This window comes from Octopus bimaculoides, chromosome 11, assembly GCF_046866305.1.
Source record: "Octopus bimaculoides isolate indiv1 chromosome 11, ASM4686630v1, whole genome shotgun sequence".
Classification (NCBI taxonomy): domain Eukaryota; kingdom Metazoa; phylum Mollusca; class Cephalopoda; order Octopoda; family Octopodidae; genus Octopus; species Octopus bimaculoides.
In genome coordinates, this window is record NC_142938.1 from 3,974,443 (window position 1) to 4,001,942 (window position 27,500).

General features: G+C 36.4%; 1 protein-coding gene and 1 long non-coding RNA gene across 4 annotated transcripts in view; one reads left to right on the forward strand and one right to left on the reverse strand.

Annotated features, from left to right (window-relative positions):
* Window positions 1-2,850: 2,850 nt before the first annotated feature.
* Window positions 2,851-24,896, reverse strand: LOC106880072 (testis-specific serine/threonine-protein kinase 2). Of its 2 annotated transcripts, none has more exons than XM_014929879.3 (5): window positions 24,206-24,896; window positions 17,177-17,325; window positions 12,319-12,526; window positions 9,085-9,345; window positions 2,851-3,148 (listed from the first exon to the last, which is right to left on the reverse strand). In XM_014929879.3, the coding sequence occupies exons 1-5, from the start codon at window positions 24,491-24,493 to the stop codon at window positions 3,101-3,103; spliced, it is 954 nt and encodes a 317-aa protein (XP_014785365.1). In that variant the 5' UTR covers window positions 24,494-24,896; the 3' UTR covers window positions 2,851-3,100. The 2 variants fall into 2 exon arrangements, with proteins under 2 accessions (XP_014785365.1, XP_089215362.1); XM_089359236.1 differs by having other exon boundaries at window positions 2,851-3,145; window positions 9,074-9,345.
* Window position 24,897: 1 nt separating this feature from the next.
* The window catches only part of LOC128249041 (uncharacterized), an 18,674-nt gene continuing 16,071 nt past the window's right edge, over window positions 24,898-27,500 (forward strand). The window contains exon 1 of one of the 2 annotated variants that reach the window (XR_016243558.1): window positions 24,898-26,163. This is a non-coding gene — a long non-coding RNA (uncharacterized LOC128249041). The remainder of the gene's footprint in view (window positions 26,164-27,500) is intronic. The other variant, XR_016243557.1, reaches the window with a different exon arrangement.

The window sequence follows — 27,500 nt, forward strand, 5'->3', positions numbered from 1 at the left end:
AACTATGTTGGGATTTGAAGTCACAACGTAAGGAACCATATCTAAGTACCACAAGGCACTTACTTGCTGTCTTAAGCAATACATTATCAAGTGTCAGAAAACGGCAGTCATAACTATTTCATTATTCTAGTTAGTATTTCAAGCATATATTTGTAGTCTTGAAGGGATATCAATAAATTCTTTGTCGTAACAACTGTCTAGCAAGTTCACGTAGCAACTTTCAGAATGGTAAGCGAAAATTAATTAGCAATTCTCTTGTCACTATAGGCAATAAGGTCTTTATTAATTGTTTCTCCACGGCTATACACACGAACACTTTCACGCCATAAATATATATATATATATATATATATATATATATATATATATATATATATATATATATGCATATGTGTATATATGTGTGTGTATATACATATGTATGTATGTATGAATGTGTGTATGTATATATATATATATATATATATATATATATATATATATATATTTATATGCTTAACAATTTGGTATTTAATTATTTTGTGTGACAAGAAACTTTTCACTTCCGCAGTGGTTTAATGTAACTTGCTCGTTGCGATTTCGATTCTGTGTGGAAACTACCTAATTTTGTAAATACTCATGTGTTCGGTTTAAATGATACAATATTCAAGTTCATAAGGCGGCGAGCTGGCAGAATCGTTAGCACACCGTGCGAAATGCTTAGCGGTATTTCGTCTGCCTTTACGTTCGGAGTTCAAATTCCGCCGAGGTCGACCTTGCCTTTCATCTTTTCGGGGTTGATAAATTAAGTACCAGTTCCGTACTGGTGTAGATCTAATCGATTGGTCCCCTCCCCCAAAATTTCGCGTTAGTGTTGTATGATTTGCATCTCTCATGCAGTCCTGTTCTATGTAGAAACCGTGCCAACTAACTGCTTACTCTATACGCAAACATCTGCTCCAACATAAACAGGCTTTTAATCTCACTCACTCACTCATTCACTCCCAAGCCTTCTTTCTCTCTCCCTCTTTCTCTCTCTCTCTCTCTCTCTCTCTCTCCACATACACGTATATATATATATGTATATATATATACGACATCACTGGTATATGACAGTTTCTCTATTTTATATTCATAATTGTTCTAGGTAGATAATATTAATAAAATTTATATTAACATGTGAACAAAACATCTGTTATATTGCGGTAAGAGACACACACAGACGCACACACATGCACACACAAACATGCATATGCGCAAGTGTGTGTGTGTGTGTGTGTGTGTGTCTGTATACCTATGTATTTCTATATGCATGTATCTTTCTATGCATAATAGTCATATAGATACAGATGTCGTGTTTCATTAACTCCAGCACAATTTTACATGTCAAACAGTCATTTTCACAGTCTTCGTTTATTATGGAGACATCATGTAGATTGTGACACATGACTCTGGAGATAATTTCGCTGAAGGATTTGTCAAAATCGAAATATAAGTCATTATAATTCAACTTTACAAGAAATTGCTTTCTAAATATTTCGTGATATTTGAATAGCTATGTAAAATATCTTTCGATTCTACCCGGAAAATATGTTTAATATTATATAACAGACGGTTGCTTTCTATGTATGATATCAGCTTCTTGAATATAATTTACGTTATAATGTCATGTTGGATAATAGTTTAGAAAGAGATATTTCTTTACAATTTTGCCAAAATATAATTCTCTTTTCTTCTATATTTAAATCAGAGTTAATAAATCCAATTTTGTCGAATGTTGAAAACTTTCGGTTCAACAGATCCATTCATCCATTTACCCATATTGTCTGTCCGCTATTCCACAGTGGGGTGCCTAGTATTTATTCTTGCGTTATCTTTTGCCGAACTGCTAGGTTACGGGGAAGTAAACACACCAACAACGGCTGTCACGCGATAGTGGGGGACAAATACAAACAAATACACACACACACACATATATATATATACGACGGGCTTCTTTCAGTTTCCGTCACTTGCCCAAGGTGCCACGCAGTACATACATACATACACACACACATATATATATCATATATAATATATATATTTATATATAGGCACATATATATATACACACACACACACACATATATATATATGTATCACACACACATATATATATATATATATATATATATATATATATATATATACTTGTGCGTTTCATTGTGTGTTGACGGCTATTGAGCAAGAAACGTTTCCAGGAGTGTTCTCTCATGTCCAAAATATAATCTTGTCCTTCACCTCAATACTGTGTCCTCATTGGTCTGAATTGCCATTTGATAATTACGGCACATTTTTAATAGTCCTAGCAAATCTTAATGAATCAAGAATTTATGTGGTATGGTTTTTGATGCACCTCTGTCAATGTCGATCAAAAATATTCAACGGCCAATCTTAACTCATATTGTTTTACATTTATTCTTATCTCATTTTTTGAATGGAATTTGAAAGCAGGACTAAACGCTACAAGTTCGTTCATCAACCATTACAATCTGCATCTTCAGTCTAGTAATGCGACTCAGAAATGCAAATGTCTTCTAACGTAGACATAGGGCTACAAATTTAGGCGGAAGGATTGGTCTGTTAAATATTTTTCCAAGATTTAACTAGTACAGTGATACCTCGCAGTACGAGTTTAATTCGTTCCACGACCGATCTCGTCTCACGATTTAGTCGCTTCACAAATCGATTTTCCCTAATTGAAATTAATTAAAATATAATTAATCCGTTTCGGCCCCACAAAACCACTCAAAAAGAATTTTTTATGGATTTTAAAACAGAAAAGGCGTAGTTACAAGTAAAATCACAATTATAAAAAAGAGAACGCGAAAGAAATATGTAAACTGGTTTTATTAACTGAATTACCTTAAACATGAGCCGATTTGTGTGCGGATTGCCGTTCGTACTTCAAGACAAAAATACGCACGAGTCTCGGCTCGCACCGCAAATTACTCGTACAACGAGGCCACTCGTACTTCAAGGTTCTATTATGTTTTATTTGATCAATCCGGTGAGTTGTCTCGGCGGGACTTGAAATGTATCTGGATAACTTTATGCGGGTGAACCTCTTTGGAACATAACACTATTTTTTGATGTCGGACATTTGTTTCTGTTTCCTGCCACTTGTGTCCTAGGTGTTCGTCAATAAAACAAAAATGCTATTTTAATCGCAGAAGTACATTTTAAAATTAAAAATGTCTGTAAACTTAAATAATTAAGAAAATATATATTTAGTGCCAATGGAAACCTATTCCGGGCCCTATTAGGGGTGCGCTGTATGATCGAGAAACACTGTCTTAGGCTGTACGACCAGTTATGAAAATTTGTTTTGTTATTTATAGTTTCTTGTTATTTGAGCGAAGTATTTGGTTCCGAGACTTCCAGACTCATAGCTATTTATTCATCGTCATTAGAAAAAGAGAAAAAAAATGTTTCCACGATGCGTTTTAATTTGGACACGTTACCAATGAAATAACAACAACAATAATGAGTCAAAATAACCTCTTAACTCGATATTGTCAATAACAAATATTGATACAGTATTTGCCAATACTGTCAATGGTGATTATAAATAAAACGATCACCAATATTAAATAAAACTTTAGGAGAAAAATACAAACAAATATGATACTCAGTCAAAAAAAGGTCGATAACATATGCAGTCATGGAGAGATGGTTAAGAAGCAAGGATTTGCGAAAACCAGTTTCTGGTTTCGATCCTCTGCAAGAAGATTGGCTCATTGACATTTATTATGACCTCAGTTTGAGAATACATTGTGCGAATAGAACTTGGTGGATGCTAACGGTTTGATGGACCATCGTGTATGTACATACATACAAATATAACTGCACACACACACACACACACACACACACACACACACACACACACACACACACACACGCACACACACACACACACACACATACTCCACCACATATATATACCGTTACCAAGAGGTTCGTCAAAAAAACTGACAATAAACACCAGACTTTTGTCTTCTTCCATTTTTTGTATATATATATATATATATATATATATATATATATATATATATATATATATATATATATATATATATATATATGTATATACGTCATCCGAAACCGTCTTAGTATTCAATATCTATGCTTGAGTGTAAATAATTTCACAAAATATAGTGCGAATGAAATGCAGATATCTTGTACTTCCTGCTAGCTAGCATTAAGCATCTGCCTCCATTGTTTAGTCGGCAAAAGATCTAAAAGTAACCCAGTACGGCTGACGAGCATACAGAACCCTTGTAGAACGAAATGCTAAATTTTAATCTCGTATTTATTTAGCATAGAGTTGTTTATATCATCCGAGGGAAACAAATTTTGATAACTTATTTTCCTTCACTGAATTACTAACATCATTTCAAGCAACAGAGGGTAAGTCTACAATTGATATTTGCAAAGTAAAACCCGTAAAAATTCATAATGGAACTAAGTGATTTGAGAAAGCACTAAAAGAATTCTTACAGCCTTTCAGAATTCTACCAATATATTTATGAACGTAGACAAAACCAAGAGCTTTTATGAAATATAGAGACGTATTTCTAATGTATTGCTATTACGTAATATTACAAAGACTTATAAAACGACCAACCTAGAACAATAATGTGGTAAACCACACACAAACACTAGCAACATTTTGTTTTGTAAGCTTCTGAGAAATTATGAATCGTAGACTTATGAATGCGTGCGCATTTTTCTATACGTGCATTCTGAAACATGTGTGAGTATGTTTGTTTCGTGTTGTCGTATACAGCAAATAAACGCAGGCGCATGCACACGCAGTGAAAACACAGACACACAAACAGCAGTCGACGCATTCACATAACCAACTTCAGCTCCCTGTTTGAGCATTTCATAATTCAACAGCAAATCTCTTTCGTTCTACTTCAGCCCACTCAAAAAATGGTCGTCTCATAAATACACGCCACTTTACCGCTAAGCATTTCTGCCAGCTAGCCGCCATATTTCCGAAAAATATTCTTTTCTACTCAAGATACAAGGCCCAAAATTTTTTGTGGAAGGAGGCCCGTCGATTAGATCGACTCCAGTACATAAATGGTGCTTAATTTATAGAAAGGATGAAAGGCAAAGTCGACCACGGTGGAAATTGAACTCAGAACGTAAAGACAGACGAGATACCGCTAAGCATTTCGCCCGACGTGCTAACGTTTCTGCCAGCTCGCCGCCTTACAAACACATATATATTGACACACAAAGACAATCACAAGATAAACACAATCACATAGATGTATCCAACCACACACACCAACAAACAAATCAAGTACACGCAAGCACACATATGTAAATGCGCACACACTGGTATAAATGAGCAGCCAACCACACTCAGGTTCCTAGTTGGATACGACCAAGCGCCTCTCCCCCCCCCCCACACAGACACACACGCAACATGCGCATGCGCACACGACCTAAATTGCATTAGTAAAAAAAGAACACTTGACGACAACACTGTTCGTAATCAGTATAAGAGCAGATACACAAACGATAGTAGCACATTAACGAATTGTTAGAAATCGAAATGAGGCAAACTTAATAAACAAACAGAACAAGGAGAGGAGAAACCAGCAAATTGTATATAAAAATATATATATAATTACACACAAACATTTTAAAATGCATGTATATATATATATATATATATATATATATATACACACACGATTTATATGTGTATGTACATCCCACACACAAACATGCACACACACATATTGGATATGCATATACATACATACATACATATATATATATATATATATATATATATATATATATATATATATATATATATATATATATATATACATACGCGTAATTGTTTGTGACTGTGTACACATGTATAGGTGCATCTACGTATAGATTTTTTACATATAATTGTTCACAGCCAAACATATGATGTATATATACATGCGTACACACGCTTGCAATACAAACGTACAAACACGTATCACTCGAACATCCTACGTGCAAACATAAGCAGTTTCTCACAGACACACGCACACCACCCACACCTACACAAACACACACACATACACACACATACCAACATATACACAAAATACAAACACACACTGAATACAAATGAACACACACACATGCCCACATCAAACGCATTAAGAATTCACTTTTCGCCAAGATATATTCTTCACACGCACAAGCATTACACAAAATCAGGTGTCTTTGGCAACCAGTGCCAAGAATATACTCTAACCAACCATAGCACCTGTGGAAATCAAATGCAATGAACGAAAACTTTCGCGACGTCCAATTTCTAATGAACTTTCTTTTGCCATTAACCGTTTTAACGCCTCCATATTTATTCGTTGTAATGTTATAAATTCGCCACCATTCTAACATAGTGACTGCTTTCATTCCAATCATAGGTACTGAGATATTAAGTGGGCTGAAAAGCTTGCAACTCTGTGAATCAGTCTCCTCCAAAGCAATCACTTAATAGGTTAAAAACTAAATATACTTGATCACAACTGCAGTTTAATTTGTCAAGCGTTTAGGAAGGGTGAAATTACGCCACATTGATCGAGCTCACTAAAGATATACATCGTCGTGTATTTAACCAAATATATTTCGTGACAGCTTCTCTGTATATATATATATATATATATATATATATATATATATATATATATATATATATATATATATGTATGTATGTATATATGAGTTAGGATATAACACAACATTTTGACATCTTATCTCCTCCGTTTTTGACAAATACGATTGGATTTGTAGAACATTATTCCTTAAATTAATCCTATACTTAATACATACATACGTACATACCTACATTCATACATACATATATATATATATATATATATATATATTTATATATACGACGGGCTTCTTTCAGTTTCCGTGTACCAAATCCACTCACAAGGCTGTGATCGGCCCGAGGCTATAGTAGAAGACACTTGCCCAAGGTGCCACGCAGTGTGACTACGCAGTGTGACTGAACCCGGAATCATGTGGTTGGGAAGCAAGCTTCTTACGTCACAGTATAGTTGTTAATTGGATACGAAACCTGACCAGTGGCAACTGATTATCCCGCGATGCGTCCAGGTACTAAGCAATTAACGCAACACCTGAGGGCTCCAGACAATGTCCAATTTTCGTAACTATACAGCATGCCAGGGAGGACAAGAGAGCTGAAGATCCGAACCTTTGTCCTCTTGCTCAGATACTTTCATGAGTATGGATCAATGTAATTTATATTGTGTTTTTAATCACTGCACACGCATTAGAGAAACTATTTCCGGAAGAAAACCGCAGTTAATTTGCCGTTTCATGATGTATTCACATTAAATATGATACTCACATGGCAATTGTGGTACATGTTCATGTATTGATAAATCAAGTGGTTTATATATTCACGAATAATCAAATTCTAGAAAGAATTAATTATCAATTATGAGGCATAAAATTTCAATTGCGAATGCGATGATACAATTAATGAGGCTGAAAGCCATCGTTATAGTAGAGCCAGTGTAATGAAGTCGATAGCAAGGAGGATGATGGCGAATGGCATAGTTGTTAGCACGTTTCACTCACAATTGAAAGATCCTGGTTTCGATTCTCGAACAGGGTGGTGCGTTGTTCAATTCATTTTATGTTACTCTGGTCACCTAGGCTGTAAATGAGTAACTCCGAAACGGTCTGACGTCTCCGTTCAGGGGACAAAGTTTTGATCTCGCTCGCTTACACGCCATGAAAATGGTACTCCGTGGGTTACGACGACGAGGGTTTCGGTTGATCCGATGAACCGGACAGTCTGCTCGTGAAATTAACGTGAAAGCGGCTGACCGCTCCACGAACACATGCATCCTTAACGTAGTTCTCAGGGAGGTTCAGCGTGACACAGAATGCGACGAGGCAGCATCCCTTTGAAATTACAGATACTACTCATTTTTGCTAGGACTAGAGTGACCCGAAATAAAGTGTCTTGCTCAAAAACACAACACAACGACAAGGATCGAGCTCTCGACATTACGACCATGAGCCGAATGCTCTAACCACTGAGCCACACACGTTCTGTTGTCATACACCATGGAAACCGAGTAACTGTCCCTATGGGTCCTAGGACTCGACACAGTAATATCCAGAGTTTGATGATGGTGATGATGATGATGATGATGATGATGATGGTGGTGGTGGTGGTGGTCTTCATCAGGTGTCTTGGAGGAAATCTCGAACCTGGGTTCTCATTCCCAAGGTATTTTTCGATGTTGTTGTTGTTATAATTATTATTATAATTATAATAATAATAATAATTATTATTATTATTATTATTATTATTATTATTATTATTATTATTATTATTATTATTATGTTGTTGTTGTTGTTGTTTTTTTCTTCTTCTTCAAATTTTCTTCCATTTCTCGCCGAGTGTTTCCCGTACACCTAGGGCAGAGAAGCTCATTGTATGCATTCCCAGTTTACACACGCAAATTCACAGGTAAAATATGTATTTAAAAAGAAAATTAATAAATAAAAAAGTCATATTATTATTATTATTATTATTCAGGTCACTGCTTGAAATCGAACTAGTAGCCCACGCTCTTAACCACTACGTCTCTACACATCTCCTTTCTTGACCACATCTATCAAATCAACAGAGATATGTCTACAATATAAAACATAAATGCGATATTTACAAGAACTTCTAAACGATAACTCCTAACTTCTAAAGTTATCGCTAGTTTGGTTGATTTAAATGCCAACCGTATTTATACATTTCACTTCAAGTTAACTTTGACTTGGACTCTTTCGAAGTTCGATGAAATACGGTTGGCATTTAAACCAGCCAAACTAACGATAACTTCTACAATAACTTCTAAAGCACGTCTGGGCCATTTTGAGGCGGTGGAAAAGAAAGGAACAATAACGACGAATGTGGTGGATGGATATAGAGTTTTGCCAGCATATAGAACAATATAAATACACAAATAATTGGACCTAGAAAGATTGTTTGTCTCTTTTTCATTTGGCACTCACTTTGTCTGGATTCACAGAAGAAACGGACACTCTTGAAGATGTTGCTGATACCGCCGATTTATGAGTATCATTCATCCACGAACTGCCTAGAATGTCCTGTACTTTTAATCGGGTTTCGGTGTCTGGACATAGAATTCCCTTTATGAGGCTTTTACAAGCACGTGATATGTTCCTCTTCTTTCTAAAGTTAAACCTCTGGTGTAGCTGATCCGAAATCGTTTTCTTAATGTTGCTATCGTCGAATGGCATTGCTGCACAGATCTGAAGAATAATAAAAATAGCGTGTGGTAAGGTACATTATCGAAAATTTTAGACAAAATGAAATTATATCTTCAAACAAAAATAATTGTATTGATTTAAAGCCGTTTTCAACCATGAATGCTATTCTATATTTTTGAGATGGGGAATTAAATTATATTGGACGGATTGGTGACCACATATTGTTTGTTGTTATCACAATGTTTCGGCTGATGTACTCTCCGGCCTTCATCAGGTGTTCTGGTGGAATTTCGAACCCAACCTTTTATTTCATTAATGCACAGCCCCCACTTAAAGTAAAGGTAGAGGAACATCGTAAAGCTGTGACACGAGAGGGTGTTGAAAAATCGGGTATAGCCGATCATGTATGGAAAAATTGAGACACCGCCTGCTGTGGGATGAAGTTAAAATAATTGACAGAGAACACCACGGAAAATAGAAAATTAAATGTGGCTGCACATGCTAGGACACAATAACCTCCTAAGCAGACCTAGCGCATATATAAATGTAATATAGGAACCAGTATTGAGAAAGATTAAAATACTAGGTTTATAAGCCCTAAATTTCATTCTATATTTGCCTACGGTTATATATCGTGGCGGATAAGAGCGCGGTCTACTAACCATCGGATTGTAAGTTCAATCACAAGCAGGGACTTGAAAAATAATATCATCAGAAAGATAACATACCTTAGGAATGAAAACAGTGTACTCCATTAGTGAAATAATGGTTTGGTTCGAACGGAGAGTACATCAGCCGAAACGTTGTGGTAACAACAAACAAGGTGAGAACACCAATCCGTCCAACGTAAATAATGTAACAACCATGAATGTTGTAAATTAACAAACATCTACTAATTTCTGATCCACCCCAAACTTTTAATGTTTTTCTGCAATATGACCATGTATATTTTATAGCAATGACTATACAAGAAAGGTAGAAATGATTTCATAAATGTAGCAACGTTGGTTCGAATCTAATGATTACCTTAAACCCAACCCCGACCATATCTTTGCCGTACACAATGCATGGATATAAGGGAGAAAATTCATTTAGTATCAGTCTTCTTTGAATAATTATTCTCAATATGTTGGCTCAAAATTTCGCCGCCATCACGATTCTTATCTTGCAAACAAATGTGTAACGCATGATAAATATCTCTCTAAACAATCGAAAATGGTGGACATATTTCTCCAGGATATAAAGTTAAATAAACAGGAAAGAGTATATTAAAATTGTTGTGTTGGACAGATGAATATTTTACAATGCTGACCAGGTTAATTTGTTTTTGTACGACAAAAACTTTCGACCAGACCTATCGTCACGTTATGCACACAATTATACACGGAGAAAACTTCGGAAGTAAAAGATGAATGGCCTAACGCTTTATATCGTGAATTTGCCACATAAAACGTGTCGTAATACTTTGCATAAAAGTGTTTTATGGACAGAAACTTATTATGACAGAATGGTCAGATTTATGCATTCAATCGATACACAGCGTTAGTATCTTTGTACAAAAACATAACATCCATACCACGCGGTATTCTTGTTCATAGTGGCCAGACATTTCTACACAATTTGCTTTGCTCCGAGATTTATAGCGTAAAAATAACGAAGACAACCAATTGTGTCTCCAAGTAGTTTTCACGGTTCGGTTTGGGGAGGAAGAGCGCAGCACAGAGATCTATCGAGGCCCTACGTGTCAGTCAGGGAGGACTTGGTGGAAACTACCTATCCATACGCTATCCGTATGCCAGAAGACATGTTGCGGTGTTAAATCGAGTGACGTATTTTCCTGCAATCATGATTGAAACCTACAGTAGACATCAAGTTCTTGTGGAGCAAGAAAGAAATATATAAAGATGATATACAATGAAAATGAAAAGAAGAGACAGACAAAGAAGTGGAGGAATCATCGAGAAATTTCCCAGGTGAGACAAATCATTGTTATTCAGAGAGCAAATACAGACTCTTATTTTTTTGAAGATACTTTCTTAATGGAATCATATATTTCGTACTAAAATGAAATTATCGCTAACAAGAATCTCCATTTCTATTATAGTCACAATCTAGCACAAGTTAGGAATGAGTATGGTGCTTTAACAGAACGCAGTACTTCATTGGTATCGATATTTCATCGAACTTCGAAAGAGTACAAGACAAAGTTAACTTGAAGAGAAATGAGTGAATACGGTTGGCGTTTAAATCAGCCAAACTAAGAATTTCGATTTCCAACAGCAGCAACAGCAAGAAGAAGAATCGTAATTATTCTCTTAAATTTCATTTTCTTTTCTTTTTTATTTTGACACAATACCAGCACTTTTGATGGGAAGCGGGGACTGCAGCACTTGAGTGGTACTCATTTTATCGACTCCGAAAGGAGGAAAAGTAAACCTGACCTCGGTGGAATTTGAACTCAGAGCGCAAAGACGGACAAAGTGCTTAGCGGCATTTTGTCCGGCGTGCCCACGATTCTACAAAATCGCTGCCTTGCAGTTTCGGAGAAGAGTGTAAGACGATTACATCCACCCCAGTTTTTAACTGGTACTTATTTTTATCGTAGAAAAAAAGGATGAAAGGCAAAGTTGACCTCAGCGGAATTTGAACTTGGAACGTAATGAGCCGGAAGAATCATCGCTGATCAATTCGTCCGACGTTCTAACGATGTTGCTAGGTCAGGCTGGAGCCTTCTTTTGTTAGAAGCAAAACCACCTAATGCCTACGAGGGCGTCTAGGTGATTTTGCTCCAGTATTTCTAACTATCATTGCATAACCCTGCGACTGACTGACCTTACGGTTTTGAGGCAATGTTGTGATTTCAGTCATTTACATGCCATAGAAACCGAATAACTGGTCCCACGACTTCTAGAACCCGAAACAGTATTTAGTGCGAGTGTGTGTGTGAGTGAGTGTGTGTGGTGTGTGTATGTGCGTGCGCGCGGGTGTGTGTATTACAGTAGGGAAAATAGTTACCATATTGTAAAGAATCACGCCGAGAGCCCAAATATCATGTAGAACAGGGCTGTACGGAATTCCTTGTAATATTTCTGGTGGCGCATAAGCGGCACTGCCACAAAACGTCTTGAATATATCAGAGCCTCGGAAATACCTGGCAAAGCCAAAATCAGTCAGTTTAATGTTGTTTTCGCCATCCAACATAATGTTTTCACATTTCAGGTCCCTGTTAGAAAAGAAAATGAGAATTATTAACTACACACACGCACAAAAGTTGACAGGCCCATTACTCCTTGGAGGCCTTCGTCCCGTTTCATAACGGACTGCGTATTAAGTAATCGGTTATGTAAATGAGATTATAAAATAAGGCGTGGACATAGTCGTGTGGTTAAGATGTCTGATTCACGACGGAATGGATTCAGGTTCAGTCCTCTTGCGTGCCACATGGGACATGTGTCTTCTATTATAGCACTGGGCCGACACGTTCCTTGTAAGTGGATTTGGTCTCTGGAAACTGAGTGAATAGCCGCTACCCTTGTAGAGATGGACAAGTAGCTTAGAATATGCGGGAGTATTCTTGTATTTGTGTATCTGTAGCGAAATTATTCGTTTTAATGTGAGTGTAGGTGCGTAAGTAAACAATTTCTTTTGTACAAAAGGCAACGAGTAAATTATTGATGACGTCTGCGAGTGCTGGCCGTGTGCCAAAATTTGAAGTCAATATCGAAGAAATATCAAACATTGTAATTTTCAGATAAAATATTCGTAAATTTGTATAATTTGTGGATGCTGTTATGGTATTGTGCCTCCTGATTTTAGTTAATACGAGGGGGTGCTGAAAAGTTTCTGGCTTGAAGGGTATCACTAAAGGGCTTCGTTGGAGGCCCAACCGTCAGAGTTCTTTTACAGGACTTTGAAAAACTGAAGGACCGCTGCTATAAGTGTGTGAATCTGAGAAGGGAATGTGTTTAATAAAATCATATTTAACTGTTTCTCCCGTATTTTCTTTTACCCGAAGCCAAGAACTTTTCTGCACCACATCGTATAAAATATAACATAGATACTCTTAGGAATAAATTTTAATCCTTCACATATTTCTTTTGTACCAAAATCCCAGTATTTCATATGTAAAGCTTTCCGGAAAAAGTTTTTTTCACATTCTATTTTATGGGCGTGCGGGTTTTCATGTACTTCGTTCAAAGGATACAATAATGGTCTTTACATTAACCGTTTGCGGAAGAATATCCAATATATCTTCGCGTTGACTCTTATAAAACTTTCGACATTGTATAGAATTGGTTTCACTTGAATGCCTAAAATATTACTCAGATGATGTATTCCAAACGGTGCACATTTACTAGTATTTTTTTATATTTTAAATTCTTTTCGTAATAAAACATTAATGCAAATACTTGTAGATCTTGTGCATATTTCATTCATAATCCTGCATTTGTAAAATTTTGGTAAATTATAGTAAGGTCTAGATTTACATTTAGAGTTAACACGTGATTTAGCGTTTAATACTTTTCAGGACAAGTGTAAAGATATTTCATTGTTTTCTGTCTGTTTATTTTTAACCATTTCGTAGCATATATTTGTTCTTAGCAGAGATAAAGCAATCTTTTTCGAATCTTATATCAATGCATTTGCATTCCTTACAGCAGCTTCTTTCATTGTTAATGTGTTATTAGTTTTCATCTCGAAATGTTCCCGATTCAATAGGGCTGAAGTGTGACTTAAATCTTCGATTTTCTATGATATTATACGGAAAATTCAAAAAGTGGCCACAAAAAGCACGAACGGATTTATTTCTGCTTGAATTGAAGAATGGTTATTTTTGTTTCTAAGAAGCGGTTCCACACCGTTTCCTTATCAAATAATTCTTCTACAAAATGCTGAAATATCTTAAATTTCTAAATATATCTTAGAGTGAATGGAATCAATTTAGTAATTTTGCAAATATACTGGTTTTCCTGATGTATTGAGAATGCTTTACTTCGGCAAAGGTATTCATTTTATTTCTTTTACCGTCCCCTCTTTGGTCCAATCCTGTCGCTCTTTAAAGAATCCAGAAAACAATTAGCATAGTTTTGTGGGAGGTCTCAACTTCAATTATTTCTAGCTCCACCTGTGTGGTTTCTTGAATTTCATAGACAAGTTCAAAGTTATTTTTATGAGTATTTCTCAGTGTTGGTAAAAATTTGACATTTTAAACTTGAAAATCATTTCCTCGTGTTGATGTATTACTATTTCGAGTCTTGTTTCTGTTTCTAGTTTTAAAATGTCCTTTGAAATCTGAAGTTGGTTTTTCCTTTTTTATGTTATTCAAAAGTTGAATAATTTCATCTTCGTGTAGGTAGTTTAGCCGTTTTGAAATAAGATTTCTCTAAAAATAGGTTGTCGAGTGTAATTTCCAATATGAAATTGCCTTCATTATCGTGGAACTAAATATCAATTTTTTTTCCAAACATGAGGTGTGTTTTAGTTCTTCATTTATGCATTTTGTTTCATGCAAATTTGGAGAGGTTTGGAGAGCTTCATAGCAGTATCCTTCAATTTGTTTTGTTTCTTTTGTTCTGAAATTCATTGCGAATTTTCCAATCAGTGGCCATGAATTTTTCTCTTTATTTGATGATATAAATTTTAGAAATTCCACGCTCAACTTTATGCTGCTTAAGGATATTTTTTCTTGGTCGACTTTGAAAGTCAAGTTTTTCTAAAATGGTTTTATCGTTAAATCTGTTGAAAAACCACTGACACTGAATTTAATAGTCAACACTCATAATTATTTCAGCTTTATTGTTGCTCTCAAACCTGTTCCAAAACGCAAATTTGTTTCCGATGAAAAACCTAATATTATTTTGTTTTAAAGTTCTACCGTAATTTTTTTAAAAATTGTACCGATTACGAAAAAGGACACAAGCTGAATCGTGTTTTACACATGCATACTAATATAAAACATATAACCAGCATAAAGAAGGTCAACAAATGCCAAATCATATTCGAAGAGAACAGAAACAAAATTGGAAAATGTGGACGGTACAAAACAAGAACATATTTTAAGGTGTCCAAAGGATAAAATTGGCGTTTTAGGCTGTGCGTCCGGAAATTTGAATTATATTCAAATGGGGATCAGGTTGTGAAGGGAATTAAGAAAGAAAACATTGGAACGAATTTTAAAAAATGACACAGCATCGGCAGCAACCAACAGACCTCCACCACCAACAACAACAACGACAACAAAGACAACAACATCTCTCATCCTCATCACCATCATCATCATTGAGGCCGTGAGCTGGCAGAATTGTTAGTACACCGGAGAAAATGGTTAGCGGCCTATTGCCTGGCTTTTCGTTCTGAGTTCAAATTCCAAGAAAGTCGACTTTGCCTTTCATTTTTTCGGGGTGGATAAAATTTGAGTCCTGGGGTTGACTCGTCTTATCCCCTTCCCCAGAGTATACTGGCCTTGTGTCAAAATATGAAACGATTGTTATTATTATTATTATTATTATTATTATTATTATTATTATTATTATTATTATTATTATTATTATCGTCGTGACTATTATTATCATTGTTATTATTATTATCCCTAAGAATGTCGCCTGGGGGCCATTCTTTCGACTAAAGGCGGTGCTTCAGCATGGCCGCAGTCAAAATGACTGAAACAGGTAAAAGAATAAAAAAATATCTCGGAATGCATGTAACTTCACAGAGACACACACAGAAACAGACACACAGACACACACTCATGCCTTTGCACAATGAAATCAATCTTTGTTAGAATTAACTCCACAAAAATCTTTGAATCGAAAATTGCTACAACTCGTCTTCAGTTATAAGGCGAAGATTTCAGAGCGAATTCGACATGGTGAAGGAAGGCGAGAAAAGTGGAATAGGTACAAGGAGAAATGCCATACTGGAGGAAAGGAAAAATAAAACAGGAAATAAAGGGGAAGATGTCTACTTAAATGTCGATTCATGTAATACTTAGCATATTAACAGTAAGAAGGTTTTGACATGAAATTAAAGCAACGTCAATTGTTTGACTACGATAATTTTTTTGTAGAAATGAAACCGGTAGAAATGAATAACCATTTTAAAAATATTTGCCATACAAGTTTTTCAGAAGTATTCTATTTCTTATTGTACATATATATATATGTACATATTAAAGAACTTCAATTTTCTTATTTTAAGAAATAGATGAAAAATTCGAGTTACGTATCCATAAATCTGTGGAGAACAGACTCTTAAACTGTAGCCATACAATCCCTTACATTTAAGTATTATCCAATATGTGTGTTTATTAAGTAATGACTTCGTTTCGTGCATAACGATCACAGTATTTAAAAAAAATTGTAGTCCTTCCCGAGTTCATCTTTTAGCTGCAAACAAATGTGATGATCTTAATTAACGGGTCAACTAAGAAAGTGGAGAAGCATACCAACATTTTCTTTTGGTTTGTTGGAACAGATGTGGTGATCTCTTCCAGAAAGTTTAGAGTGTTTGCGTGTTTGTGAGTGACTAATATGTTTCCCGCGCTGTAATTATATTAGTTTCATCTCACAGCTTCAGACCATTTCATTTGCCTGGCAAAGTGCATCTGGGAAACTTATTTTATCGACCCCTGTTAACTGACAGGCAAAGTCATCTTGTGCTTCGTTTGCACTCTGATCATAACGGTATCTTAATATAGCTGATTATTTAGTTGGGCTTTTTTCTTACTTTGTGCCGTCTTTTAATAATCTACCGCCATTTTGTCTGTCGCTCTCGCATTTCTGACAATCTATCGCTATTTCCCCGGTGTTTGCTATCCATTCTGCCAACCCACTAACCTCTTTAGCAAGAGCGAGAATTCATAATACTTACTTACCTGTGCACAATGAGGCTCCTATGAAGGTAATCTACTGCGTTTACTATGGGCAAGTACATTTTTCTGGCGTGATTCTCGCTCAAGCTCCCTCTCAAATTGATATACTCCAGCAGTGTGCCATGACTTGCAAACTCCATGATAATAAATGTCTGTGATTAAAGTTACGACACATCATTGCGTTTACTCAAGCTAGAAAAATGAAACTTATAATAAGGTATATGACGTGTTCATTATTTATAACATATGCAAGTAACATCAACAGGCGAAAACAATGACGGAGTCTCTGATTGGTTGTAGGGCAGCTAGAAATAATAGACAAATCTAGACAAATCTGTTTCTCAAAATTCACCCTAATGTCTTAAAAGAGTACATTTCGGATAATGTGATTCTGTTCTCCCTTCATATAATAAAACACAGGATGGCCAAATTTGAACAACATTTGATTGTAAGTTTGCTCAATTGAGGCCTAGACCTGTAGGTAATCTATATCAATAAAAATAGATACAATAGCAGGTGATTCAACGTGGTCGCTTCACTAGAAATAGCAGCCAAATATTCTTCAAATAACACCTTGTCGTCTTTAGCGTCTTCTAAAGTTCAGGAGGCACTAGAATACTCACTAAAAAAGGACAGGGTAGCCGTAGACGGAACATCTTAGATCATAGTTCCGTAGCATCAGGCTTGACCTGGGGCTAAATCAAACGAAAAAGAATAACAAAAAAATGTAAAACAACGAAATAACAAAAACAACAACGACAGTGACATGAAAAGGGGAAGATACTGTTTTACTAATTTCTTTCAATCTAATTAATTATTTAACCATTAAGGAAATCTAAATATAGCAAAACTTGCGGATATTGCATTTATGGACATCTTAATGATGTAAGAGAAGAAACTGTTGGGATAATAATGCGACCAAGCAAAGCCATAGTTTGTGTAAAACAAGAAAGACATAAAACCAACAAAACAAATCATTTTGTGAAGAAAGTTTTCGTTTAAGTGTATGAAAATAAAATCGGGAGAGAAATCATTTAAAAGTGTTTTGATTTGGCTTTGTTATTATTTAATGATAAGTGGATTTCAAACGAATACTTTAAATTATTATTATTATTATTATTATTATTATTATTATTATTATTATTATTATTATTATTATTATTATTATTATTACTATTGTATTTGCCCAGCTTCTAACGTTGGAAATGTACTACGGTGTCAGCTGTTCACTTCCAGTAAACTAAGGTAACTCCCCTTATTTTTCGGGCACCTTCCGGAGTATTCGAGCGGTTCCAAGCAGTGCTGTTTTCTGCAAGTGCTCCACTCTTATTGCAGCCCCTATTTGTTCCATGATATTTACTCACTGTTCCCAGGGCTCCGACGGTTATTTTCATCGACCACAACTACTTAACTTCCCACGCTAACCTGACATATCTCTCGACATAATGGTTGCAAATTGTGTGTGTGTATGTGTGTGTGTGTGTGTGTGTGTGTGTGTGTGTGTGTGTGTGTGTGTGTGTGTTTAAACATAAATGGTGAATCTGCTGGTAAAAATAACAATGCAAAAACACTAATAAAAATAAAGATATTTAAAAACGAAAAACGAAAATGTACAAGAATTTAATATAAAATGCAATTTGAATCTTCGGTATAAATCTGATTGGTCAACATCTATCAAAATGTCAGCTAGTCACAATGCCCGGTCAGCCAGTCACAATAGAGGAGACTTCATTAACATCGTATAAGCAAAAACATGGATAAAGCTATCAGGTTGTCCGAAAAGTACTGAGCGATTTCTGGATTTGTGTCTTTAAGCCCATCGTGCAATAATTCTAATCTTAGTCTGACTCATACTTCAGAATTGCTTGCATATTAAAGCTTATCGGCATATATTTTACTTTTTTCAACTCTAATCGCCATTTGAAATGTGTAACCAAAAGATGCTTATTTGCCACTTAAGGCTTTTCTTCTTCAAAATATGTGAAAATGCTGTGGAAAAGTGTAAAATCATCTGTGGAGGTTATGGATAAGATACTGTAAGTGAATCAACTGTTCCAAGATGGTTTTTAAAATGTAGAGATGCTGAGTTGAGCTTAGAAGGTGACAGTCGCTGTGGAAGATCCTCAACCTAAGATAACAAGAATTTGAAGGTAACCATTGAAGGAAACTCGAATATTATGACTAGAGAACTTGCAGAGAAGTTGGAAGTTTCTGGAAATACCGTTCATGAAAAGTTAGTGAATATTGGATGTTTCTCGCTATGATGTTTGGGTGCCTCACAAAACTCTCAGAATAATAACTGCATGCACCGGTATTCCATCTGTGATACGCTTCTGAAACGCAATGAAAATAAGCCTTTCTTGAAACAACTGGTAACTGGAGATGAAAAATGGATTGTTTACGATAATATAGTGAGAAAAAAATCTATCGATCCTCCAAAACAGCTACCAAAGCAGAAGATCCATTCCTAAAATGTCATGCTTTGTGGAATTTCAAAGGCATTATTTACTACGAGCTACTCTTACAAAATAAGGCTATTAATGCTGATGTTTACTGCTGCCAACTAGCAAACTTGAATCAAGAGATCAAGGAAAGGGGTTGTGTTCCACCAGGACAATGCCAGGCCACATGTGTCTTTGGCTACCCACACAAAGTCGCATGCATTTGAGAAGGGTCTCTTGCCCCATCTATCATACTCCCCATGACATTGCACTATCTGACTATCATTTGTTTCCGTCTCTGCAAAACATTGTAAAGGGAAAATCATTTAACGATTCAGAGGGAGTCAAAACCCATATAGACGACCTATTTTTCCCAAAAGCAACTGAGTTTCATGCCGATGGAATATTGAAATTGCCTGCTAAGGTCATAAAAAACGATAGAAATTACTTGAATGAATAAAGATGAGAGAATGTTTAAAATTTCTTATCCTTTATTGCGCTTAAAGTATGCTAAGAACTTTCCGAACAACCTGATATTTATGCATTTCCTTCTGTAGATGCAAAAGAATTCTAACAAATCACCCTTTCAGTGGTCGTCTTTATGATTTTGATCACTGATATACTAAAGCATCTGCTGTTGGCCCTATATATCTATGCATGCATACATACGTACATAAACAGCTTCTAAACCTCTAGCTTCTATTTCCAAATTATAAATTCACATTTATCCAGTTAATAATTGGTTCACTTATCTTTGTAAGTAAATGTCTAAGTGATAATCTGGACAAGCTACGGGTTTTAGACAAAGACATCAACCAACTGACTCGCGCATATACATCAGACTGCGCCCTAAAATACTAACCAAATCATTTCAGATCTGGCGCATGCACGAATGCCTGCAGTCATAATACATACTACTGATATATGTATATATATATATATATATATATATGTATATATATATATATATATATATATATATATATATATATATATATATATATATATATATATATATATATATATATATATATAGATAGATAGATAGATAGATAGATAAGTATGTATATATTTGCATACATTCATTCGCTATATTTGCACGCACACCGTGCATGAGTTCCCGATATATATATATATATATATATATATATATATATATATATATATATATATATATATATATATATATATATATAGACAGACATAGACATGGAAAGAAGCGGCGGGTGCTGATTAGGCAAAGGAAGCAAGTCCCCACCGTATATAGCCGTATCGCGATTTCGAATCTTGGCGTAGACCAACTTAATTCTCATCAGCGGCTTTTAAAGGCTAGGGTTAAACTCAACTTCCTTTGCCAATCTTATAAGAAAAACAGTTGAAATTATGTGCTGATTTTCAAAGCGGTTAAAGGGTAAACAACAAATGAAAATGGTGGCGTATTAGCGATTAGAACCCAAAGGCGAAAAGCCAACCTTTTAATTTGTGATAGACATAGACATATATTCGCCGTATTGATGGTTATAAAGGGAATCCCCAAGATCTCTAAGACATTTTTTGTTTCTGAATGTTGTATGTGTTTGTGTGTGTGTGTGTGTATGTGTTTGTGTGTGTGTGCGTTTGTTCATGCGTATTTGTGTCTCTGTGCGTCTAAGTGTGTGTGTGTGTGTGTGTGTGAGTGTGTTGCTCGCGCGTTGAATGTGATGCGTGAATGTTTTCGGTGGTTAGAATTCCGTTATATAAATAATTTTTATAAAGAGAAATTCTGTTTCCCTGAACGGTATCTCATACTTAATGGAATTCTATAGTGAAAAATAAATAAATAAACAAATGAAGCGAAAGAAAGAAGTCAAGTAAAAAGTAAATCCCTCGGATGCAAACCCTGAGGGCATCTTTCGTAAATCTGCTTATCGCCACGTTTGTGTTTTTTTCCAGTTTTACTTTATATGTGAACATCTATGGAAAGGCATCGAGGACATAATCGAAATATTCAGCATAATACATGTCTGACTATTGTGACTTATATAATCTTAAAATCGATATACAGCATGCATCTGTGTACGTGTATACACGCGTGTCATTATACGTAGAAAGACAAAGAGAAAGTGAATGAGAGAAAGAGAGCTGGAGAGAGAGGAAAAAGAAACGAAAGAGGAGACAGAGACGGGTAGACATAAAGAATGGTGATTTATGATTTTTATTCTAGTCTTGTAAATAGCTGCTTCTTTTAAAACAATAGCTGTCCACTCGTGACCGAGGAAGACTATCACTGACCATTGCCAATGCAAAATGTCAGTAATGTTTGTGCAAATTTTCGGTTCAATAAGTTTCGAGAACACCCCCCAACCTATTAACATGATCGAGAGAGAAGCCGAGGCAAAATATCTAGTGCCTATCCGGGTCGCAGGCTTCGGAATGTGGGAGCGGCACGATCTTGAGTACCAGCAAATGATTTCCAAAACGTCCACTGCTATTCCCTGCATATTTGATTTTATACCAGAGCGATTTCCGAGAGACACCTTTTAACAAAAATGATGGGTGCCTCCCTCCCAGTAGATTCCAGCACGCTGAACACGAACCAGGAATTCCTGGGGGGACAGTGGTATTAGATAGTTATTGAACCTACGCAGAGCTGATCTGTCTTTTTTGACAGATTTTGCTTTTAGTCCTGCTGGGTTTCTAGCAACCCTCCTTAAGATGTTTTAACAATCTTAACGTGCATAAGCTATAGTCAAGCGAAGGACTGCTTCCGGAACCTGCCACCAAACATTGGCGTTTCGTACACAAGATGGTAGCTGAGTTTGTCCTCCACCACCGTTTGACAGCCGGTGTTAGTATGTTTACGACCAAAGAAGAACTAGCCCAATATGGCAGCAATCTAACGACTGAAACACGTGAAGCGTAAGTGATAAAAGGTAAAAGGTAGGGTCCATATAACACATTATCCCTAAAAGCCTTATCACCCAAATATCAACAGTTTTTCGGCAAGTAACATTGAAGTCATAATTGCGTTTTTGCTTGATTAGCACGAAGGTGGTTGAGAATCTAATTGTACGAAAATTAGTTCCTTTTAACTCGGTGCCCGAAATGTCTGTACAAGCATTATCATAAATGAAATTTTTACTTATGATTACGTCTTAAGTTTTTCTTTACGATGTTGAATCTCACTTAGGTGTAAGAAAAAGCAATCAGAATGAATTATGCTAATAAACTCGTTAATAAACCAATTTCTAATAAGGTAATAATTACTGCCATAGATACAAAGCTACACATTCGAATGCGTGTGTGGGGGGAGGGGTAGAATTGTGAACAGGTAAAATCAATTAAAGCGGCTGCATTACTAAGGAAAGATGAAAAAAGAGAGCGGTCCCACTGGGATATAAAGTCAAGTATTATTGTATATTGCTGTGAAAGCGGGTGGCTTCGTGGTTAGGGAATTCGACTCACGATTATAAGGTCGTGAGTTCGATTCCCGGCGACGCGTTGTGTCCTTCAGCAAGACAGTTTATTTCACGTTGCTCCAGTTCACTCAGCTGGCAAAAATGAGTTGTACTTGTATTTCAAAGGGCCAGCCTTGTCACACTGAATCTCCTTGAGAACTACGTTAGTGGCACACGTGTCTGTGGAGTGCTCAGCCACTTGCACGTTAATTTTACGAGCAGGCTGTTCCGTTGATCGTATCAGCTGGGACCCTCGTCTTCGTAACCGACGCAGTGCTCCTTATATTATTATATTCTCAAATACGTTTCCTTCTCCCGTCCCTTCTTTATAATAAGGATTTCTTTCAGAAACACAGGGTTTAAAAATGTTTATTTTGTTCCTTGTTCAAAAGAGGTGCACATCTAATTAATATCCTTTCTACTTTTCGCACAAAGCTTGAAATTTTGAATTTGGGCTCCAGTGGATTTCATGGGCCCAATTATTCAACTAGTGTTATATTTCATCGACCACGAAAAGATTAAATACAAAGTCAGCCTCGGCAGAATTTGAACTCAAGACGTAAAGATCCGAGAGAAATGCCGCTAAACATTTAGTCCGGCATGCTAAAGATTCTGCCAACTCACTGACTTACCTTTGACTAATATCAATTACCAAATTGGCGGTACGCTCGCTCAGGGGTATTTCGTCTGCCGTTACGTTCTGAGTTCAAATTCCGCCGAGGTCAACTTTGCCTTTCATCCTTTCGGGGTCGATTTAATAAGTACCAGTTACACACTGGGGTCGATGTAATCGACCTAATCCCTTTGGCTGTACTGTATTATATATATATATATATATATATATATATATATTATACAGTACATATAAGAGAAATGAGGTGTGTTTATTCTATTCGTTTACGATTGTTTTAATAGTTTTACTAATTATATGATAAATATTAATCAACGCGCATATAAAATGTACATATAAATATATATATATATATATATATATATATATATATATATATATATGAAAATCGATGCACATGCGTGTGTATCCCCATACGTAAAAAGGTGATGAGAAGGGAGCTAAGATACTAGTACTCAGAACGATTATGTATTATGTATATATGGATGTATATGTATAAGAATTGATGTATAAATGAACTAACCTTTTTTTCGATGGTAAGAATCTCAAACACATTAGCTATGTTTGGATGCTTAACCGCTTGAACTATTTCAATCTCTCTTGGTAGAAACCGATCCCTGAATTCGGCCGGAATTTTATTCAAATCAAGGATTTTGATGGCAACCTTTTTGCGCTCATTCTCACTAAAGCCCAGTTTAACTTTACTGTACGATCCGTGACCAATGGTAGGGCCAAATTTATATCCGCTTATCTCTATTGATGAATCTTCAATAAATCGTGAAGCTTTGCCGGTTTTCGATTCAGCAGTCATGATTTATACACAGTGATAACCATGACATTTTGCCATTTCAGTTGTGAATAATAACGGTGGAGGTTCCTTTTGTTTTTGGTCGAAGATGGTGATGGCTTTTACACAAATATTTCCGTTTATATTTGTACTGGTTTGATCGAAATTTTCGAAAATGTCGAATTTGCTACCAGAGAAAATCATTTCGCTTCCATATTTTTTATGAAACGAACGATGAAAATAAGTAAATAAATGAGAATATTTAATTTAATAATAAACAGTAAGGCGAAAAAAAAAAAAAAAATACAATACTTCTATAAATCTTAATTTAACGCATCATTTTCTCTCTTTTTCTTCGTATCATCTTGAGTTGCTTTTCTTTCTTTTATGACGTCATAGCAAACTGTTATCTCTATTTGCTGAGACTTGGCACAGCTTCCCTATTTAGCTTGCTTTATAGCAGAACATCACTGATGTGTTTGATAAACATTCTGGCATTCCTTTATTCCTTTAATCTCTTACCGGTTTCAGTCGTTGGACTGCAGCCATGCTGGCGTGTCATATTCTATGATTTATTTGCTCTTATGAATTTCAATACGTATCCCTCTCTATTCGTCGGTGTTCTGAAATACGAAACATAGATGAATAGTCCATGAAAAGATAACAGATTTTAAACCGGTGTAAATATAAATATAGTCCCGCATGTAAACATATTTCTATTTACGTCAGTAACGGCTATCGTCTTTTGACGATGCTGTATTTTCTTCATGTTGATTAAATATATTTTAGATGTGACATCGTAAGCTAACTGCTTTTATGCAAGACATACTATATATTGGCACTCTAGTAGTTATTGAAAGTCACCGACACTGTACGTTCATGCAAACATTGAGCCTAACACGATTTTATTAACAATTAAATAAGCAGATTTGTGCAAATTTATCTCGGTATCTTGAGAGGTAAGATGAGCAGCGAAACCTGAAAAATTATTTATTTATCTAGTAGTAAAAAAAGAATGAGTTTTCCAGACTGCAGGGATAAATGGAAATTGTTATCATCAAACTGGAGACTTTCTCAGAATGCTGCAATACAGGAGCTTCGCTAATGGCAACAAAAAGAATTGGTTGTGACATTAAGTTGGGCGATGGATTAAATATAAAACAAATGCGCCACGCAGGAAATTCTCTAAAGACACGCAAAGATCAGGTGGTGGTTGGAAAATAAGCAACGAATTAAGTCTACAACCAAATGCCAAGAACTACCAGGGAACAAATAATGTTGCTGCGCGATGGATCACGGCTTCTATCAAGAAATCAGAACTCGAAGAAATGATTGGACTAATACCAGGAGACATCTCATATAAACCTTAAATGTTTCCACCAATCGAACGCAGAAGACCTTTCTTTTCTTTCTTTTTTCTTACTTTGACACCGAAAGTTTGAAAACAACGCTGTTGTCAGCTGGATTTGAACCCAGAGAACCAAAAGATTAACGCTGGTCATTTTCATTCTTCGCTTTAACGATTCTGCATATCCGGCGCCGTACATTTTTCAAATACATATGCGATCGAACAATATAATCAACATTCTAAGTTGCTGAAGAGAACTTCACGGACATAATTTTCACGTGGAATGAAGTACAGATGACTTAGATGGCTGTGTATTTATTCATGATCCGAGAATTAGGACATTCTAGTAAGCAATGAAAGTTATCATTCTTCTTCTTAAGACATATCTATCTATCTGTCTGTTTGTCTGTCTATCTTCTGCTGCCTGCCTGCCTGTCTGCTTATCTGTCTATCTATCTGTATGTATTTATACATATATCAATATATACATGCGTGATGAAAGTGACGAGCTGGCAGAAACGTTAGCATACCGGGTGAAATGCTTAACGGTATGCTAGGCCTCCAACCAGATTTTTCTTAACATCCTTAAAGACAGGAACATTTCAGCCCCTCCCTCCTCGTATACATGTTGCCGCCACTTCTGGCGCTGCTATCACAGGTCCAAGGATTTCAATCTATGGTAATAATACGATCAGTCAAACCACCGGTGCATATTGCACCATCCACCATCATCGCTTAAAAAAAACACATTTCCTGTGACTACGATTTTACAACTGTAGTTTTAACAGCACCATCACCACTGTCTCTATCTAAAACGACACCAGCAGCAGTAGCAACAGTTGCAGCACCGCGCCACCACTACCATCACCACTACCATCACCACTACCACCACCACCACCATCACCACTACCACCACCACCACCATCACCACTACCACCACCACCACCATCACCACTACCACCACCACCACCATCACCACTACCACCACCACCACCATCACCACTACCACCACCACCACCATCACCACTACCACCACCACCACCATCACCACTACCACCACCACCACCATCACCACTACCACCACCACCACCGTCACCACTACCACCATCACCACCATCACCACCATCACCACTACCACCACCACTACCATCACCACTACCACCACCACTACCATCACTACTACCACCACCACCACCACCATCACCACTACAACAACAACAACAACAACAACAGCAACCACCATCACCACCACCAGTATTAGCAGCAGCAGCATCATCACTACCACAAACCCCATCGCACCCTCCGCCAATATCATCACCACAAACACCTCCCCCGTAACAACTAACACCCGCAACACCACCACCACCTCCACCACCACCACCACCTCCAATACCACCACTACAACAGCAACTACCATCCCACCACCATCACCATCATCATCACCGCCAACATCAATAACAACCCCCCCCCACCAGTATCACCATTCTAAACAACGATATCACGACTTTACTACTACTTCTACCGCCACCACCACACCACCATTACTACCACTACTACCACCACCACCACCACCACCACTACCACTATCACTACCACTACCACCACAATTACAACAACTACTGCTACTACTACTACTACTACTACCAGTAGTAGTGTCGGTGGTGGTTGTGGTGGTGGTGGTGG